Source organism: Macaca nemestrina, chromosome 20 (assembly GCF_043159975.1).
Source record: "Macaca nemestrina isolate mMacNem1 chromosome 20, mMacNem.hap1, whole genome shotgun sequence".
In the NCBI taxonomy this organism is placed as follows: Eukaryota; Metazoa; Chordata; class Mammalia; order Primates; family Cercopithecidae; genus Macaca; species Macaca nemestrina.
In genome coordinates, this window is record NC_092144.1 from 9,080,045 (window position 1) to 9,101,549 (window position 21,505).

A 21,505-nucleotide genomic window follows, 5' to 3' on the forward strand; every position below is an offset into this window, starting at 1 on the left:
GAGCCATGATTGTGTCACCGCACTCCAGCATGGGTGACAGGGTGAGACCCTGTCCCCCCAAAAAAAGGAAGAAAAAAAAACTCAAAGTATTAGAATTATAACTCTTTTTAGAATTGATATGTAAGGTGGGGCTCAGTAGCTCATGCCTGTAATCCTAGCATTTTGGGAGGCCAAGGTGGGCAGATTACCTGAAGTAAAGAGTTTGAGACCTGCTTGGTCAACATGGCAATACCCCATCTCTACTAAAAATACAAAAATTAGCTGGTTGGGCCAGGCACGGTGGCTCACGCCTGTAATCCTGAGGCCGAGACGGGCAGATCGCTAGGTCAGGAGATCGAGACCATCCTGGCTAACATGGTGAAACCCCGTCTCTACTAAAAAATACAAAAAACTAGCCGGGCGAGGTGGCGGGCGCCTGTAGTCCCAGCTACTCGAGAGGCTGAGGCAGGAGAATGGCGTGAACCCGGGAGGCGGAGCTTGCAGTGAGCTGAGATCCGGCCACTGCACTCCAGCCTGGGCGACAGAGCCAGACTCCATCTCAAAAAAAAAAAAAAAAAAAAAAAAATTAGCTGGTCGAAGGCCGGGTGCAGTGGTTCACACTTGCAATACTCCCAGCAGTTTGGGGGCCGAGGTGGGGGGATCACGAGGTCAGGAATTTGAGACCAGCCTGACCAACATGGTGAAACCCTGTCTCTACTAAAAATACAAATATTATCTGGACTTGGTGGCACATGCCTGTTATCCGAGCTACTCAGGAGGCTGAGGCAGGAGAATTGCTTGAACTCAGGAGGAGGAGGTTGCAGTGAGCCAAGATCGCACCATTGCACTCCAGCATGGGTGACAGAGTGAGATTCTGTATCAAAAAAAAAAAAGAAAAAAAAAGTTAAATAAATAAAATGAAATAAATTAGCTGGGCAAGATGGCACATGCCTGTAATCCCAGCTACTCGGGAGGCTGAGGCAGGAGAATCACTTGAACTGGGGAGATGAAGGGTCCAGTGAGCCAAGATCATGTCACTGCACTCCAGCCTGGATGACAGAGTGAGATCAACTAAAAAAAAAAAAAAAAAAAAAAAAAAGTGGTATGTAATAGTTGTACACTATTGCCTTGAATGCCTGGCCTCAAGTAAACCCCCTGCCTCAGTGTACTAAGTAGTTGGGATGGAAGGAACACAGCAGCTAAACTCTTTTTTTTTTTTTTTTTTTTGAGATGGAGTCTCGCTCTGTCGCCCAGGCTGGAGTGCAGTGGCGTGGCCAGATCTCAGCTCTCTGCAAGCTCCGTCTCCCGGGTTTATGCCATTCTCCTGCCTCAGCTTCCCAAGTAGCTGGGACTACAGGCGTCTGCCACCTCGCCCGGCTAGTTTTTGTATTTTTTTTTTTTTAGTAGAGACGGGGTTTCACCGTGTTAGCCAGGATGGTCTCGATCTCCTGACCTCGTGATCCGCCCGTCTCGGCCTCCCAAAGTGCTGGGATTACAGGCTTGAGCCACCGCGCCCGGCCTGTTTTTTTTTTTTAAGTAGAGATGGTATCTCACTCCATTGCCCAGGCTGTTCTCAAACTCCTGAGCTAGAGTGATCCTCTCTTCTCGGCCTCCCAAAGTGCTGAGATTACAAGCATGAGCCACCATGCCCAGCCAGACATTTTTTTTTTTTTTTGAGACGGAGTCTTGCTCTGTAGCCTGGGCTGGAGTGCAGTGGCCGGATCTCAGCTCACTGCAAGCTCCGCCTCCCAGGTTTAGGCCATTCTCCTGACTCAGCCTCCGGAGTAGCTGGGACTACAGGCGCCCGCCACCTCGCCCGGCTAGTTTTTTGTATTTTTAGTAGAGACGGGGTTTCACGGTGTTAGCCAGGATGGTCTCGATCTCCTGACCTCGTGATCCGCCCGTCTCGGCCTCCCAAAGTGCTGGGATTACAGGCTTGAGCCACCGCGCCCGGCCCAGACATTTTTATATTACATGAAATTTTCAAGATCCAGTTGGTACTAATTCTCCATAAATCCTTTCAGAGTATTAAAAATGAAGCAAATCTTGCTAAAGCTTTTAATGATGCCAGTACAAGATATATGTATATCTTGTTTTTATCACTGATAAAAACAGTACAATCATTAAAAACTGCATAATCTTATCAGTAGTGAATATTGCTACAAACGCACTAAGTAGGCTGGGCATGGTGGCTCACGCCTGTAATCCCAGCACTTTGAGAGGCTGAGGCAGGCTGATCATGAGGTCAAGAGATTGAGACCATCCTGGCCAACATGATGAAACACTGTCTCTACCAAAAATACAAAAATTAGTTGGGAGTGGTGTCAAGCGCCTGTAGTCCCAGCTACTCAGGAGGCTGAGGCAGGAGAATCGCTTGAACCCGGGATGCAGAGGTTGCAGTGAGCCAAGACCGCACCACTGTATTCCAGCCTGGCAACAGAGCGAGACTCCATCTCAAAAAAAAACAAAAACAAAAACAAAAACAAAAAAAACCAAACACCAAAAAAAATAAATAAATAAACAACAACAACAACAAAACAAATGCACTAAGTATAATAGTGGCTCGGTGAAGTGGCTCACGCCTGGAATCTTAGCACTTTGAGAGGGTGAGGCAGGATTGCTTGAGCCCAGGAGTTTGAGAGCAGCCTGGCCAACATAGCAAGTGACCACCTCTACAAAAAAATTAAAAATTAGCTGGGTGTGGTAGAGCATCCCTGTACTCCCAGCTACTCAGGAGGCTGAGGTGGGAAGATTGCTTGAGCCCAGGAGGTCAGGGCTACAGTGAGCTGTGTCTGCAACACTGCACCCAGCCTAGGTGATAGAGCAGGAGGAGAGGGGAGGGGAGGAGAGGGGAGGGGAGTGGAGGGGAGGAAGAGAGAGAGAGAGAGAGAGAGAGAGAGAAAGAAAAGAAAGGAAGGAAGGAAGGAAGGAAAGGAGGGAGGGAGGAAAGGAGGGAGGGAGGGAAATAAATTAGCAAATAAATTCCAACCCCATGATAAGAAAGTAGTAAACCCAGTGGCATTTACTGCAGGAATGTAAGGTTGGCTCTGGCTGATTTGTATCTTTGTATTAGTGCATTCACCATTACGGATGATGTCTGGAGTTTGCCCACAACGATGCTCAAGACCCTTTCAGACACATCCTCCCCCAAAGGGGAACATTCTCCTGTTCTCAAGGGTAAAACTGCAGCCTGAGTGGAGGACAGATGCAACCCTCTGCTCTGATGGACTAGAGAATGCAGTGGGGGATCGATGGCAGCCTCGCCAGACACCAGTCAATTCCCTGGCCCTCTGCAACTCTGGATAGCGCTGAGTCCCTACTTTCAGGTGGGGAGAGTCATTCTGGGGGCTTCAGGAACACCCTTCTGTCAGTCCATCCAACCAGGTCCAGGAGCCAGTGGAAGAAATCTGAGACAAGTGGGGGTTCTGTTGAAGAGCGCTTTTAAGAATCACTGAAATAAATGCCTGGTAGGTCTCGAAACTCTAACCTCTGACTTATTTAGTCCATTTTCATGTTACTATGAAGAAATATCAGAGACTGGGTAATTTGGTAATTTTGTTTTTTTTTTTTTTTTTTGAGACAGAGTCTTGATCTGTTGCCCAGGCTGGAGTGCAGTGGCACAATATTGGCTCACCGCAACCTCTGCCTTCCATGTTCAAGTGATTCTCCAGCCTCAGCCTCCTGAGTAGCTGGGATTACAGGTGTGCGCCACCAGGCCTAGCTGATTTTTGTATTTTTTAGTAGAGACGGAGTTTCACCATGTTGGCCAGGATGGTCTCAACTTGACCTCGTGATCTGCCCGCCTCCGCCTCCCAAAGTGGGATTACAGGCATGAGCCACTGCACCAGGCCTTTTTGTTTGTTTGTTTTTTGAGATGCAGTATTGCTCTGTTGCCCAGGCTGGAGCGCAGTGGCACGACCTCGGCTCACTGCAACCTTCACCTCCTGGGTTCAAGCAATTTTCCTGTCTCAGCCTCTGGAGTAGCTGGGCCAGGCACCAGCCACCATGCCCAGTTAATTTTTTGTATTTTTAGTAGAGATGGGGTTTCACCATGTTGGCCAGGCTAGTCTCAAACTCCTGACCTCAGGTGATCCACCCGCCTCAGCCTCCAAAAGTGCTGGGATTACAGGCGTAAGCCACCACACCTGGCCTGATTACTCTTTTATTGTAGAGATGGGGGTCTCACTGTGTTGCCCAGGCTGCTTGAACTCCTGGCCTCAAGCAATCCTCCTGACTCAGCCTCCCAAAGTGCTGGGAATATGTGTGTGAGCACCATGATCAGCCAGAATAAGTAACTTTTATTATTATTATTATTATTATTTTTTTTTTTTTTTTTGAGACGGAGTCTTGCTCTGTAGCCCGGGCTGGAGTGCAGTGGCCGGATCACAGCTCACTGCAAGCTCCGCCTCCTGGGTTTACGCCATTCTCCTGCCTCAGCCTCCCGAGTAGCTGGGACTATAGGCGCCGGCCACATCGCCCAGCTAGTTTTTTTGTATTTTTTAGTAGAGACGGGGTTTCACCGTGTTAGCCAGGATGGTCTTAATCTCCTGACCTCGTGATCCGCCTGTCTCGGCCTCCCAAAGTGCTGGGATTACAGGCTTGAGCCACCGTGCCCAGCCACTTTTATTATTTTTAAAAATATTTTGTAGTTTTTTTTCTGAGATGGAACCTTGCTGTGTCGCCCGGAGCTGAAGTGTAATGGCACAATCTCAACTCACTGCAACCTCCGCCTCTTGGGCTCAGGCAATTCTTCTTCCTCAGCCTCCCAAGTAGCTGTATTACAGGTGTGTGCCACCATGCCTGGCTAATTTTTGTATTCTTAGTAGAGATGCGGTTTCACCATGTTGGCCAGGCTGGTCTCGAACTCCTGACCTCTTGATCAGCCCACTCCAACTCCCAAAGTGCTGGGATTACAGGCGTGAGCCGGTGTGCCCAGCCTGTAGTATTTTTAAATAGAGATATGATCTCAACATGTTGCCCAGGGTAGTCTTGAACTCCTGGGCGCAAGTGATCTTTTTGCCTAAGCTTTCCAAAGTGCTGGGATTACAGGCCTGAGCCACTATTCCCAGTCTAGAATCTTATAGCATAGAGATAAATTAAGAATTTAGAAAAAGTAGGAACATGCCCCAGTACAGTACATGACAGTCATAATCTACATATAAATATCATTCAGGGCCGGGCATGGTGGCTCACACCCGTAATCCCAGCACTTTGGGAGACGGAGGAGGGCAGATCACGAGGTCAAGAGATCGAAACCATCCTGGCCAAAATGGTGAAACCCTGCCTCTACCAAAAATACAAAAATTAGTTGGGTGTGGTGGTGCGTGCCTGTAGTCCCAGCTCCTCGGAGGCTGAGGCAGGAGAATCGCTTGAACCTGGGAGGTGGAGGTTGCGGCGAGCTGAGATCACGCCACTGCACTCCAGCCTGGGCACAGAGCCAGACTCCGTCTCAAAACAAAACAAAACAAAAGCCGGGCGTGGTGGCTCACGCCTGTAATCCCAGCACTTTGGGAGGCCGAGACGGGTGGATCACGAGGTCAGGAGATTGAGACCATCCTGGCTAACACGGTGAAACCCCGTCTCTACTAAAAAATACAAAAAAAAAAAATCAAAGTCTTTTAAAATGATCCATTATGTCTCAGTTGAGCTTATCCAGGAATGCAAGGTTGACGTAACACTAGAAATAAATACTAGAAACTAGAAATAAATACAAAAGCCCAGCACTTTGGGAGGCCAAGACGGGTGGATCACGAGGTCAGGAGATCGAGACCATCCTGGCTAACACCGTGAAACCCCGTCTCTACTAAAAAATACAAAAAACTAGCCGGGCGAGGTGGCGGGCGCCTGTAGTCCCAGCTACTCGGGAGGCTGAGGCAGGAGAATGGCGTAAACCTGGGAGGCGGAGCTTGCAGTGAGCTGAGATCCGGCCACTGCACTCCAGCCCGGGCTACAGAGCGAGACTCCGTCTCAAAAAAAAAAAAAGCCACATTTATTTTACTTTTGATGGAGTCTCACTCTGTCAACAAGGCTGTAGTGGTGCAATCTACACTCAATGCAACCTCCACCTCCCAGGTTCAAGCGATTCTCCTGCTTCAGCCTCGCGAGTAGCTGGAATTACAGGTACACACAACCACACCCAGCTAATTTCTGTATTTTTAGTAGAGATGGGGTTTCACCATGTTGGCCAGGCTGGTCTCCAACTCCTGACCTCAAGTGATCCACCCATCCCTGCCTCCCTAAGTGCTGGGATTACAGGTATGAGCCACCACACCCAACCTGACCGCATTTATTTTAGAAACAAGTCCTTCCATGCATTCACTTGTTCAAGTTTTTTTGTTTTGTTTTGTTTGCTTTTTTTTTTTTTTTTTTTTTTGAGATGTGGTCTTGCTATGTTGCCTAAGCTGGTCTAGAACCCCTGGGTTCAGGCCATCCTCCCAAGTAGCTAGAACTACAGGCATGCATCACCACATCATTTCATTGAAGTATTTATTACGTACCATCATGGACCAGGTACAGTTCTAGGTACTTGAGTATTAGTAAATAAACATGATCATCATAGAGGATGCACAGGAAGCAGTTAATAAATTCAAGAGGAATTCAGCGTCACAAATTATGAAATATTGGGAAATCATTCATCATGTAAAAACTGGATATAAAAAGAAACTTTTCCTGTAAGAGCCTCTTCAAAAAATAGGATAAAAACCTACAGCCAAGCCAATAAAATAGAGCACATATCTCAGCAGAACTGCACACAATTATGCTGGTATTACTACTTTTAGTTGGTGTTGTGCTGGAGGTTGAAATGAGTCCAGTAAAGCAAGGAAAAATATATATATGTATAACCTAACGACTAAAGTGGAAAAATAAGAGTCGTTATTTTTTTTTTTATTTTTTTATTTTTGAGACGGAGTCTCGCTCTGTAGCCAAGGCTAGAGTGCAGTGGCCGGATCTCAGCTCACTGCAAGCTCCGCCTCCCGGGTTCACGCCATTCTCCGGCCTCAGCCTCCCGAGTAGCTGGGACTACAGGCGCCCGCCACCTCGCCCGGGTAGTTTTTTGTATTTCTTTTTTTTTTTTTTTTTTTTTTTGAGACGGAGTCTCGCTCTGTCACCCAGGCTGGAGTGCAGTGGCCGGATTTCAGCTCACTGCAAGCTCTGCCTCCCGGGTTCACGCCATTCTCCTGCCTCAGCCTCCGGAGAAGCTGGGACTACAGGCGCCCGCCACCTCGCCCGGCTAGTTTTTTGTATTTTTTAGTAGAGACGGGGTTTCACCGGGTTAGCCAGGATGGTCTCGATCTCCTGACCTCGTGATCCGCCCGTCTCGGCCTCCCAAAGTGCTGGGATTACAGGCTTGAGCCACCGCGCCTGGCCAGTTTTTTGTATTTCTTAGTAGAGACGGGGTTTCACCGTGTTAGCCAGGATGGTCTCGATCTCCTGACCTCGTGATCCACCCGTCTCGGCCTCCCAAAGTGCTGGGATTACAGGCTTGAGCCACCGCGCCCGGCAGAATATGTTTTTAACCTGATTTATTTACAATTAAATGAATTTGCAAGCCATTTGGTCTGTGGTATTTTGTTATGGTGGCCTGAGCTCATTAAGGCAGATTAAAAACAAAGAAACAACAAAACTAAAAATGTGAAGCAGCTTTGAAAGTGACAAATAAGGCCGGGCGTGGTGGCTCAAGCCTGTAATCCCAGCACTGAGGGAGGCCGAGGCGGGCGGATCACAAGGTCAGGAGATGGAGACCATCCTGGCTAACACCGTGAAACCCCGTCTCTACTAAAAATACAAGAAAATTAGCCGGGTGTGGTGGCAGGTGCCTGTAGTCCCAGCTACTCCAGAGGCTGAGGCAGGAGAATGGCATGAACCCAGGGGGCGGAGTTGCAGTGAGCTGAGATCGCGCCACTGCACTCCAGCCTGGGGCACAGAGCGAGACTCCGTCTCAAAAAAAAAAAAAAAAAAAAGTGACAAATGAGTAGTGCCTGGAAAAAATTGTGATGTGCAAGCTGGAAATAAGGTTGGCAAGGGTGATTCTGGTGAGGTGTCATTGGGGAATGAGGAACATGCTATTGGGAAATAAGACAACCCTTGATATGAAGCGGTGAAGAACTTGGCAGAACTGTATTCTAGCATTTTGTGCAAGGTAGAGCTTGAGAGAGATAAAATTAGGTATTTATCACCAACATCTGTAATTAAAGTGTTAAAAGACACTGGAAGCTTCATTCTTCCTGACTGCTTACAGGGAAATCCAAAGAGGAGACTTGAATTGCAGAAGCAACTGTTAAGGAGAAAGGATCCAGAACCTGGAGATTTGGAAAATTCTCAACCTATCCATACTGCAAAAATTAGAAAACTTGTGCTGAAGAGAATCCTGAAAGTGTGGCTGAACAATCATTTGATAAAGAGATCATGAGTGGGATTCATGGACTATATCAGCCATCTTAAGAGGAGTGAGGAGAGAGACTGGATTATACTAGAAGAGCCACTGCCACCTACATTGTGCCACCTAAAGTAGACATACAAGGTAGAACAGGCAAGGCTGTCACACTTCTTAGATTTTACAAGGGGACACAGAAATAATCAGCTGTGAAAGTGCACTGGCAGTTAAGGATGGTTTCATTCCTGCCATGCTCTGCAGGATCTGGGAAATAGAAGAGACCCTTGGAGGAGCATCTCTTAACAACCCACCTCTGGGGTCCTACATCATCTTGGTTTCTGGTAAATTTTGACATAAATGTGCCACACTGGCAGCCACTAATTAACAGGGGCTGGGATCAGTCTGCATGATGTATCTCATACAGAACTTGTCAATGCTATGATCTTAGGAATCTAGTCACCAAGGTGAGGCAGGCTCCAGTACTGACCTCACCATCCATGACCCTTCTTCACAGATGCCCAGACTTAGGCAACCATGAAGTTGTAATCAGAACCTGTAGGTTTAATTTCAGACCTTCAGGATGGCATCCAAAGCCAATCCATGAGCCATTACAACCTCCCCAAGGCATTTAGGACAAATCTGATAATCTTTGGTGTCATTGCCAATAATTAAAGATGGCAACTGATGGGCTAAATGGTAACACTCATACTCTTACATTCATGGGGTTTCTCCCCAGTGTGAATTCTTTCATGTCTACTTAGGCGTGAGGAAACAGCAAATGCTTTCCCACATTCTTTACATACGAAGGGTTTCTCTCCGGTATGAGTTCGCAGGTGAACATTAAGGCGTGAGGAATACAGAAATGCTTTCCCACATATCTTGCATACAAAGGGCTTTTCTCCACTGTGAGTTTTCAAATGTTTACTACGACGGGAAGAAGTAATGAAGGTCTTCCCACATTCAACACATTCATAAGGCTTCTCTCCTGTGTGAATTCTTATATGTTGAATAAGGCTTGTGGATGTAGTGAAGGCTTTCCCACATTCCTTACACTGATAGGGTTTCTTTCCACTGTGACTTCGTATGTGTATAGAAAGGCCCGAGTACTGAGCGAAGGCTTGGCCACATTCCTTACATTCATAGGGTTTTATTCCAGTGTGAGTTCTTACATGTTCAGTAAGTTGAGTTGATCTAGTGAAGGCTTTCCCACAGTATGTACACTTGTGTGGTTTTATTCCAGTGTGAATTTGAATGTGATCATTAAGGCATGAGGAATTTCTAAAGGATCTTCCACATTCTTTGCATTCAAAGGACTTCTCTCCTTTATGAGTTTTGACATGTGCATAAAGTTGAGAAAAATTAGTGAAGGATTTCCCATATTTCTTAGTCTTTTTGGATTTCTTTCCAGTATGAACTGTTACACACTGCTTTAGATGTGAGGAAGGTGTGATGGCTCTCTCACATTCCTGAAATTCACAGAGTTTCTCATCAGTGTGGATTCCCATGTGATTATCAAGGCTCGCAAAATACTTAAAGCCTTTTCCACATTCCTTACATTTGTAGGGTTGTCTTGCATTGAGAACTTCAAGATGTACAGCAAGGCCTGGAGTTAGAGTGAAGACTTTTCCACATGGATTAAATTTGGAAAGTTCCTGTCCAACAGAGGCTTCCTTGTGCACACTGAGGACGTCTTTTCCGTAACAATTACCCTCAGAAGTGTTCGCTCCATTGTGAGCTCTCATGTGTGTCTTAAGGCAAAACTGTTCACTGAAGACCTCTCCACAATTCTTACAGTCACAGAGTTTCCATCCACTGTAGCCTCTTGTCTGTTGATGACGGGATAAAGGTTTTAAAACATTTTCAGACATATAAAGAGATTTCACCCATCTGAACACAGAAACATTATTTTAATGACAATTATTATTTTACTTCTTAATGTTTATTTACTTTTTTTTTTTTTTTTTTTGAGAGAAAGTCTTGTTCTATCTCCCAGTCTGGAGTGCAGTGGCACACTCTCAGCAAACTGCAACCTCCACCTCCCATGCTCAAGTGATTCTCCTGTCTCAGCCTCCCAAGTAGCTAGGAATACAGGTGCCCACCACTGCACCTGGCTAATTTTTCTGTTTTGTAGAGACAGGGTTTTGCCAAGTTACCCAGGCTGGTCTCAAACTCCTGAGCTCAGGTGATCTGCCTGCCTCGGCCTCCCAAAGTGCTGAGATTACAGGCGTGGCCACCATGCCCCACCTCAGTTTATTTATTTTTGAGATGGAGTCTCGCTTTGGCTGGAGTGCAAGTGGCGAGATTTCGGCTCACTGTAACCTCCACCTCCTGGGCTCAAGTGATTGTCGTGCCTCAGCCTCGTGAGTAGCTGGGATTACAGGCACGTGTAGCCACACCCAGCTAGTTTTGGTATTTTTAGTAGAGACCGGGTTTCACCACGTTGGCCAGGCTGGTCTTGAACTCCTGACCTCGTGATCTGCCCGCCTCGACCTCCCAAATTGCTGGGATTACAGGCATGAGCCACCGCACCCAGCCTCAATTTATCAGTATAAAGACAGGGTCCTGCTATGTAGCCTAGGCTGATCTCAAACTCTTCACAAACCCCCCCTGCCTCAGCCTCCCAAGGTGCTGGGATTATAGCCATGAGTTACCATGTCTGTCTACTTTGATAATTATAATTTTTACAATTTTTCTTCCTTGTTTTTATTTCCTGATTTCCTGATTTCTTCCAGATTGAATGATGGGAACTTTGGCTAGAATTCTATGCCACTGGCTCTAATTGTTAAAAAACAAACAAACAAAAAAAACTGTAGTTCTTTTTTTATTGTGGGGGGGTGGTTTGAGACAAGATCTTACTCTGTCACCCAGGCTGGGTACCATGGCACAATCACAGCTCACTGCGGCCTTAATCTCCCAGGCTGAAACCATCATCCTGCCTCAGTCCCCTGAGGAGCTTGGATTACAGGTGCATGCCAACACACCCGGCTAATTTTTTATTCCTTGTAGAGACAGGGTCTCTGTTGTCCAGGCTAGTCTTGAACTCCTAGGCTCAAGCGATTCACCTGCCTCAGCTTCCCAAAGTGCTGGGATTATAGGTGTCAGCCATTGCACCCAACCAAATAGTGTAGATTTTCATGAAACTGTTTAAATCATCAATGTCTAGTTACTTACGTGGGAATGTGTACTTGTGGGTATTTTGAAGTGACAAGTTATACAGGAATGAAACATCACAAAATTCACCACATTCAGACTCTCTCCAGAGACCCTGCTCCCTCAACGGTGCAGGCTACTTCTCTAATTCTCTCAAGTATCTCTCATTTGTGCTGTTTCTTTTTCACTGCAAACTCCGCCTCCCGGGTTTAAGCAATTCTGCCGCAGCCTCCCAGGTAACTGGGATTATCGGTGTCTGCTACCATGTCTGGCTACCTTTGTATTTTTAGTAGAGATAAGAGTTTCACTACGTTGGCCAGGCTGGTCTCGAAGTGCCAACCTCAAGTGATCCACCTGCCTAGGCCTCCCAAAGTGATGGGACTACAGACTTAGTTTTTCTTTCTTTATTTCTGAGACAGTCTCACTCAGTCGCCCAGGCTGGAATGCAGTGGTGCAATCTCAGTTCATTGCAACCTCTGCCTCTGTGTTCATGCCATTCTCCTGCCTCAGCCTCCTAAGTAACTGGTACGACAGGTGCCCACCACCACACTCAGCTAATTTTGTATTTTCAGTAGAGACGGAGTATCACCATGTTGGCCAGCCTGGTCTCAAACTCCTGACCTCAAGTGATCCACCCACCTCAATCTCCCAAAATGTTGGGATTACAGCTGTGAGCCACCACATTCACCCTCCCTTTAAAATCAGAGATGGGATCTTGCTATACTGCCTAGGCTGGCCTTGAACTCTTGGGCTCAAATGATCCTCCCACTTAAGCCTCCCAAGTAGCTGGGATTACAGATGTAAGCCACACCTCTGACTGTGCTGATATTCTAGAATGGAATTCTCCATCTTTTCTAAGAGAGGAAATTAAGAAATATCCCTCATGAATCTTACCATTTGTATCCCATTGAATATTTGATTCTTCAAAAAACCCTGCTGAAATGATGACCGTTTGATTCTAGGTTGTATTTCCCATTCTGAAGTTAAGCAGAAAAAGAAATGTAAGCCTTTAGAGAAGAAATGTTAGTTTAACATGAGTCATTTTTACTTGTTTTCTTTTTTTTCTTTTTTTTTTTTTTTTTTTGAGACGGAGTCTTGCTCTGTCGCCCAGGCTGGGGTGCAGTGGCCGGATCTCAGCTCACTGCAAGCTCCACCTCCCGGGTTTACGCCATTCTCCTGCCTCAGCCTCCTGAGTAGCTGGGACTACAGGCGCCCGCCACCTCGCCCGGCTAGTTTTTTGTATTTTTTAGTAGAGATGGGGTTTCACCGTGTTAGCCAGGATGGTCTCGATCTCCTGACCTCGTGATCCACCCGTCTCGGCCTCCCAAAGTGCTGGGATTACAGGCTTGAGCCACCGCGCCCGGCCTTTTACTTGTTTTCAAATTAAACACAGCAATAAAATAAAAGCCAGAGAATCTTGAGGATTTTGGTATGTCAAAAATTAGGCTATAATGATGTGGGGTTTATTACACAACTGATGTGTTTAGATAGTTTATTACAAACTACTTCTGTGAAAATTAAAACTGCCAGGAACAGTGGTGGCTCACACCTGTAATCCCAGCATTTTGGGAGGCTGAGGCAGGTGGATAACTTGAGATCAGGAGTTCAAGACCAGCCTGACCAACATGGAGAAACCCCATCTCTACTAAAAATACAAAATTAGCCGCACATGGTGGTGCATGCCTGTAATCCCAGCTACTCATGAGGCTGAGGCAGGAGAATCGCTTGAAGCCGGGAGGCAGAGGTTGCAGTGAGCCGAGATCGTGCCATTGCACTCCAGCCTGGGCGACACAGGGAGACTTCAGAAAAGAAAAGAAAATTAAAACTGATGGAAAACAGGAAGAGAAGATCTTCAGGAAAGGAAAGTACGAAAGATCTAGATAAAGAGCATATATCAAAATGATAAAGTTAATAAAGACACAGAACAGGTAGTTTAATTAGATCATAGGAATGTTTGACAAGACGGAAAATAAAAGTCAAAGATATCCAAAACTCTGAGAAAAATAGCTTAAATCTTCTGAGGCAAAGTGCATCTTTAAAAATCTCTTTTTTTTTTTTTGAGAGGGAGTCTCATTCTGTCACCCATGCTGGAGTGCAGTGGCACAATGTTGGCTCAATGCAACCTCTCTGTCTCCCATTTTGAAGCGATTCTCCTGCCTCAGCCTCTTGACTAGCTGGGACTACAGGTGTGTGCCACCACCACCCAATCCTAACACTTTGGGAGGCTGAGGTGGGTGGATCACTTGAGGTCAGGAGTTTAAGACCAGCCTGGCCAACATGGTGAAACCCCTTCTCTACTAAAAATACAAAAATTAGCTGGGCACAGTGGCACTTGCCTGTAATCCCAGCTACTCAGGAGGCTGAGGCAGGAGAATTGCTTGAACCTGGGAGGGCGGAGGTTGCAGTGAGCAGAGATTGCACCACTGCACTCCAGCCTGGGTGACAGAGCAAGACCCTGTCACCAAAAAAATTAAAAACAAATAAATAAAGTAAGTAGGCCGGGTGCAGTGGCTCACACCTGTAATCCCAGCATTCTGGGAGGCCGAGGCGGGTGGATCACCTGAGGTCAGGAATTCAAGACTGGGCTGGCCAACATGGCAAAACCCCATCTCTACTAAAAATACAAAAAATAAAAATAAAAAAAATTAACTGGGCATGGTAGCATGTGTGTCTCATCCCAGCTACTTGGGAGGCTGAAGTTGCAGTGAGCCAAAGTGGCACCATTACACTCCAGCCTGGGCGACGGAGTGAGATTCTGTCTCAAAAAAAAAAAAAAAGCAGAAATAAAGTAAGTACAACAAAAAGATGCTTGCTCTCATGGGTAAACAACTCTGCCACTGGATCTCAAACATGATAGTATATGATTCATCTTCATTGATTCTGAAAACACAGATGACTGGGCCCCAACCCTGGAGTTTCCCATTTACTAAATCAAATAGCGGAAGAAGGCTGGATGCCCTGGCTCACGCATGTAATTCCAGCACTTTGGGAGGCCAAGGTGGGCAGATCACCGGAGGTCAGGAGTTCGAGACCAGCCTGGCCAACATGGTGAAACCCCATCTCTACTAAAAATACAAAAATTAGCCGGGCATGGTGGTAGTCACCTGTAATCCCAGCTACTCAGGAGGCTGAGGCAGGAGAATCGCTTGAACTTGTGAGTTGGAGGTTGCAGTGAGCTGAGATCATGCCATTGCACTCCAGCCTGGGGCACAAGAGCGAGACTTCGTCTCGAAAAAAAAAAAAAAGAATAGGAAGGAAGATGTATATTTCTCTTTTTTTTTTTTTTGAGACAGAGTCTCGCTCTGCCGCCCAGGCTGGAGTGCAGTGGCGTGATCTTGGCTCACTGCAAGCTCCGCCTCCCGGGTTCACGCCATTCTCCTGCCTCAGCCTCCCGTGTAGCTGGGACTACAGGCGCCCGCCACCTCGCCCGGCTAGTTTTTTTGTATTTTTTAGTAGAGACGGGGTTTCACTGTGTCAGCCAGGATGGTCTCGATCTCCTGACCTCGTGATCCGCCCGTCTCGGCCTCCCAAAGTGCTGGGATTACAGGTTTGAGCCACCGCGCCCGGCCGGAAGATGTGTATTTCTTACAGCACAAAGCTGATGCTGTTGATGATGTTTCCAGGATTACCACCGTAAATTAAAACATACTAAAAATAAATAAATAAATAAAATAAAATTTAAAATAAATAAATAAATAAATAAACAACAACAAAAAAACCCCATACTACAGCAGGGACTGTTACTTGGGACTGTCTCTTGTTATTCCCCACTGTATTCAGAATTGACAAGCAAACATGTAACATACATCTGCTCTATAACAGGCTACAAGAAATGATGCTAGTGTTTATTTTTAATTAATTTTTTTTTTTTTTTTTTTTTTTTTTTTTTTTTTTTGAGACGGAGTCTCGCTCTGTCGCCCAGGCTGGAGTGCAGTGGCCGGATCTCAGCTCACTGCAAGCTCCGCCTCCCGGGTTCACGCCATTCTCCTGCCTCAGTCTCCCGAGTAGCTGGGACTACAGGCGCCCGCCACCTCGCCCGGCTAGTTTTTTGTATTTTTTAGTAGAGATGGGGTTTCACCGTGTTAGCCAGGATGGTCTCGATCTCCTGACCTCGTGATCCGCCCGTCTCGGCCTCCCAAAGTGCTGGGATTACAGGCTTGAGCCACCGCGCCCGGCTATTTTTAATTAATTTTTTTAGACGAAGTATCACTGTGTCACTCCGGCTGGAGTGCAGTGGTGAAATCTCGGCTTACTGCAACTTCTGCCTCCTGGTTCAAGCAATTCTCCTGTCTCAGCCTCCCAAGTAGCTGAGATTACAGGTGCCCGCCAACAAGTCTGCCTAATTTTTGTATTTTTAGTAGAGATGGGGTTTCACTATGTTGGCCAGGCTGGTCTCAAATTCCTGGCCGCATGTGATCTGCCCGCCTTGGCCTCCCAAAGTGCTGGGATTATAGGCGTAAGCCACCATCACTGGCCTAGTCTTCATTTTTAGGATTTTTTTTTTTTTTTTTGAGATGGAGTCTCGCTCTGTCACCCAGGCTGGAGTGCAGTGGCGTGATCTCGGCTCACTGCAAGCTCTGCCTCCTGGATTCATGCCATTCTCCTGCCTCAGCTTCCTGAGTAGCTGGGACTACAGGCACCTGCCACTACGCCCACCTAATTTTTTTTTTTTTTTTTTTTAAGTAGAGGTGGGGTTTCACAGTGTTAGCCAGGATGGTCTCCATCTCCTCTGACCTCTTGATCCGCCCACCTCAGCCTCCCAAAGTGTTGGGATTACAGGCGTGAGCCACTGCGTCCGGCCTAGAATTTTTTTTTTAAGAGACAAGGTCTCACAATGCTGCCTATGCTAGTATCAACCTCCCAGGCTCCAACGATTCTCCCACCTCAGCCTCCCAAGTATCTGGGACTATAGGTGCAGGCCACCATACCAAGCAAAGTGATGTTACTCTTACCCACGGAGGCCAGGTTCATGTAGTTCTCCAGCATCACATCTCTGTAAAGGTATTTCTCAGTTGTGTCCAGTAAAGCCCACTCCTCCGGGGTGAAGTCCACAGCCACATCATCAAACGTCACTGAATCCTATGTTATCATACACATGCTGGTTTGAGCCAATGAACACTTCCACCAATGCTCACTGGAGAATGAGGAAGGGGAACCTTAAACTCACTTATATGTGGTTCTCAGGTCTCCCATGATCTACTCCAGGGTTTAATGTCTCAGGAGCTCTTGTGTCTAAACACTCAAAGGTGACCTCCAACAGGCATATGCCTTAAACAGCACTTAAAAATTTTTTTTTTAATCTTTTTTTTCCTGATATATTTATTTTTAACTTTTTAATATTTGCGTTTTTAAATTTTAAATTTTATTTTTATTAGAACAGTACTTCCTTTCTAAACATGAATTTTTATCTATCTAGCATCTATCTATTCAATCTGTTTATTTATTTATATATAAAGACAGGGTCCCACTGTGTCACCCAGGCACAACTGCTGCTTACTGCAGCTTCAATCTCCTGGGCTGAAGTGTTCCTCCCACCCCAGCCTTTAGAGTAGCTGGAATTACAGGCATGAGCCACTGCAAACTGCTTACACTTTATCTCAGCACAACCAGGTTAGGAGCTCTTCCTGTCCCATTGGTCTCTATGTAGCACACTCCTGAGCACACTGCAGATACCTGATAAATGCTGATGAGTAAATAAATTATTTGATAAAAGGACACTTTCATCTCTCTTATCATCTGTCACAGAACCCAGCAATATAAGAAACATGCAGTTGGCCGGGCGCGGTGGCTCAAGCCTGTAATCCCAGCACTTTGGGAGGCCGAGGCGGGTGGATCACGAGGTCAGGAGTTCGAGACCATCCTGGCTAACAAGGTGAAACCCCGTCTCTACTAAAAAATACAAAAAACTAGCCGGGCGAGGTGGCGGGCGCCTGTAGTCCCGGCTACTCGGGAGGCTGAGGCAGGAGAATGGCGTAAAAACCCGGGAGGCAGAGCTTGCAGTGAGCTGAGATCCGGCCACTGCACTTCAGCCTGGGTGACACAGCGAGACTCCGTCTCAAAAAGAAAAAAAAAAAAAGAAACATGCAGTTAGCACCAAGAAAGTCAAGCTTAATTAGTAATTACTGAGATATTGAGATGACTTTCAACTTAACACTTTACATATAGGAGACTTCATTCCCTGCGGAAATTCATCTGGGGACTCAGTCCTTGAGTAAGGCTTCGTTTGCTCTAAGAAAACTCTGGAGATGAGTCTGTCTAGAAGGAAATGTGTCTACCTATTGGATGTAAGTATGTCATTTTGTATAACAGTACATTGTCTGTTTACCTGATAAGAATTTGCCAGGTAGTCCTCCACCATCCTTTCTGCCTTTGTCTTTTCTTCAAAAGGGCAGACTGGTTCCCTGGAAAAAAACCCTAGTGGAAAAGTAAGAAGGCAATGAGAAGCCAGAGCTGCCCATCCTAACCACATTCTCATGCCTAGAAGTCACTCCATCCTAGCTTGAAATTCCCATATGCTCCTGCACACTCGAGAAAACTGTACACACACAACACTGCCATGAAATGCCATAGTAGTCCTGTGTCAGCTAGACCCAGAAAAGCAGATGTGGGCCGAGCTGCCTGTTGGCTAAAGGGTAATAGTTTCATTTTACAAGGAAACTTACACCCTGAAAAATGTGACTCTCTATCTGCCCATAGTAGTAATACTCATGAAGCTTATGTAGCACTTCCTAAGGCACACAAACCAGGGCTGAATTCTAAAACAGCATCCTGGCTGGGCACAGTGGCTCATGGCTGTAATCTCAACATTCTGGGAGGCCAAGGCGGGCAAATAACTTGAGGTCAGGAATTTGACACCAGACTGGCCCATATGATGAAACCCCGTCTCTACTAAAAATACAAAAATTATGGGAGGCTGAGGCAGATAATTGCTTGAACCCAGGAGGCAGAGGTTGCAGTGAGTCGAGATCACGGTACTGCACTCCAGCCTGGGAGACAGAGTGAGAATCCGTCTCAAAAACAAAAACAAACAAACAAAAATTAGCCAGGCCTGGAGGTGTGTGCTTGTGGTCCCAGCTACTTGGGAGGCTGAGGCAAGACAATCACTTGAACCCGGGAGGCGGAGGTTGCAGTGAGCTAAGATTGCACCACTGCACTCCAGCCTGGGTGACGGAACAAGATTCTGTCTCAAAAACAAACAAACAAACAAACAAACAAACAAACAAACAGCATTCTGTTGTGGTTCACTTCAATTCCTCCTAAAAGAATCAGCTGCATGTCTGCTCAGGCCCAGCTCACTGGACTCTTGTGGTGTGCAGGGTGACCTAAAGCAGAATCTCTGAAAAAGAGCATCAACAAGGACTTACCATGGGACAAATCAATGGTTGCCATTCTCTGAAGCTGATAGTGCGATGTGCATCCCTTCCTTGATGCCAAGATCACCTCAGGGCAGCTTATGAATCTAGGTGGATAGAGGCAATCTCCATTTCTCTTTGTACAGGGTTATTTGCGGTCCTGTTCATATCAATCATCAAACAACAAGCATGAAACATCAGTCATCAAACATTATGCCTGAACTTTGCCTCTGCAGGTGACAGATGTGAAGGCCACCAAAAATTGCTCACTCAGTATCGTCACTCAATAACAAAAGTATTAATGACAGTAACTGACATTTACTGAGGACTGATATGCCAGAAGTAGCTCTAGTAGCTTTATATATACATGCTAACTTAATTACAACCATCCTTCCCAATAGCTATCATTACATCTATCCTCTCTCTCTCTCTCTCTCTCTCTCTCTATTGAGACAGGGTCTTACTCTGTTGCCCAGGTTGAAGTGCAATGGCACCAACACGACTCTCTGTAGCCTAAACCTCTGGGGCTCAAGTGATCCTCCCACCTCAGCCTCCTGAATAGCTGGGACCACAGGTAGGCATCGTCACTCAATATTATTATTATTATTATTATTTTGAGACAAAGTCTCACCCTGTTGCCCAGGCTGGAGTGCAGTGGCGCGATCTCGACTTACTGCAACCTCTGCCTCCCAGGTTCAAGCGATTATCAGGCCTCAGCCTCCTGAGTAGTTGGGATTACAGGTATGCACCAGGATGCCTGGCTAATTTTTGCGTTTTTAGTAGAGACGGGGTTTCGCCATGTTGGCCAGGCTGGTCTCGAACTCCTGGCCTTAAGTGATTCTTCTACTTCAGCCCCCCAAGTAGCTGGGACTACAGGTGCACACCACTGGGTCCGGCTATTTTGTATTTTTAGTAGAGACAGGGTTTCACCAGGTTGCCCAGGCTGGTCTCAAACTCCTGGGCTCAAACAATCCTCCTGACTTGGCTTCCCAAAGTGCTGGGATAATAAGCATGAGCCACCATGCCTGGCCCATTACCTCTATTTAATACTGAAAAAACCTACATTCAAACAACCCTAGTAATTGGTCTGATATTTGTCCCTAGAGCCTAATCTCCTGTGGATGCTGTTACCCCTCAATATGACCAGAAGACAGTTCAGACCTGCACAGAACAATTCAGTAGTCACCAGCCATGTGTGTTATTAACTTCACTATGTACCTAAGATAACTGAAGAACAGAATTTAAAATTTTCAAAAGTTGGCCGGGTGCGGTGGCTCACACCTATAATCCCAGCACTTTGGGGGACCGTGGCAGACAGATCACCTAAGGTCAGGAGTTCAAGACCAGCCTGGCCAACATGGCAAAACCGTCTCTACTAAAGATACAAAAAGTAGCCGGGCGTGGTGGCACTTGCCTGTAATCCCAGGTACTCGGAAGGCTGAGGCAGGAGAACTGCTTGACCCAGGAGGCAGAGGTTGCAGAGGTTGCAGTGAGCTGAGTGTGCAGCCTCTCGGAATTGGCTGCGCTGGGAGGACCGATAGTCCCTGGAGAAGCGAGCGAAGTGAACCGGATGCGGGAGGCTCCTGCGCGACGGCGCGCAATCATTCCTTTGCCGCCCCCTGCTATCTACGGAACCGCCAAGCAGGCGGAACTCACCACAGCCGCGGCTGACTCCGCCACCATAAAGGCGAAACCCCACTGACCGAGGGGAGCCAGCGCCGGAAAAGATGGCGGTGGTGCGCTGACGTCACTTCCGCTTCGAGCCTCTGGCCGGGCGGGGCTCGTGGGCTCGAGTTTCAAACACAGAAATTCTGGTTTCCTCCCGGGTGGGTGCGGAGAAGGCCTGGGGTTAGCACAGGGAGGAGGATGCAGAAATAGATCCAGAGAAAACATTGAGGTTAAAACCGGGCCTCCGGACGGAACTGTGGGCGAGGGGTGGGGCCCGTACTCGGGGGCGGTTTAGAGGTGGGACCGGGCCTAGCAGGCGGTGCAGGCGGCTGGTCGGGCTGGAAGGGCGGGGATGAGCATCCCAGGGGATGCTCCTCTAAAGCTTTTCTCGGGAGAGCGCAGTGGCTCACGCCTGTAATTCCTGCACTTTGGGAGACTAAGGCAGGTACACAGCTTGAGTCTGCTGGGAACTGGTGCTTAGTTTGGCAAAATCAACACTGAGACAAAGGATCTCAGCAAGGCTAGTTTACTTTCTGCAGAATGGGTGCCACTGGCTAGCAGTTTTGCCACCAGAGCACACACTAACAAAAGAGACAGGGTTATTTGAACTTGACGTGTCCACTCTACTGCTGTGTCCATCTTCCATTGGCCAGAACAGGACCTCACCTTCTATACATGACTGGATTGGCTAGCTACTTAGAACTTCCCACAAGAGGCAAAGGCAGAGGAGAACAAAGGAAGAGAGGAAATAACTTGTGGACTGTTGAAAGAGGCAAAAACACTTCTAAATAAAGGAATAGGCCATGACCTAATGCTTGCTCGGACCAGTTCAGGCATGCCCGGGCAAATATCTAGGCTAAGATGTGGGAGCTAAGAACACAGAGTATATTGATTTCTTTATTACAGCTGGTAGAATTTAAGAATATTACCACAGATCTTTCAGAAAATTTGGCTTCTAAGAGGGATTACTATTTATTTTCAG

General features: G+C 46.8%; 1 protein-coding gene across 7 annotated transcripts; it reads right to left on the reverse strand.

The window, feature by feature from the left end:
- Positions 1-6,451: 6,451 nt before the first annotated feature.
- LOC105479278 (zinc finger protein 561) lies at positions 6,452-20,640 on the reverse strand. 7 transcript variants are annotated; one of them, XM_071087753.1, is made up of 6 exons: positions 20,512-20,640; positions 18,868-19,015; positions 17,829-17,917; positions 16,456-16,582; positions 12,398-12,480; positions 6,452-10,179 (listed from the first exon to the last, which is right to left on the reverse strand). In XM_071087753.1, the coding sequence occupies exons 2-6, from the start codon at positions 18,890-18,892 to the stop codon at positions 9,043-9,045; spliced, it is 1,461 nt and encodes a 486-aa protein (XP_070943854.1). In that variant the 5' UTR covers positions 18,893-19,015; positions 20,512-20,640; the 3' UTR covers positions 6,452-9,042. The 7 variants fall into 7 exon arrangements, with proteins under 7 accessions (XP_070943854.1, XP_070943856.1, XP_070943855.1 ...); XM_071087755.1 differs by having other exon boundaries at positions 18,868-18,962; positions 20,512-20,583; XM_071087754.1 differs by lacking the exon at positions 20,512-20,640 and adding an exon at positions 20,270-20,505.
- Positions 20,641-21,505: the final 865 nt, after the last annotated feature.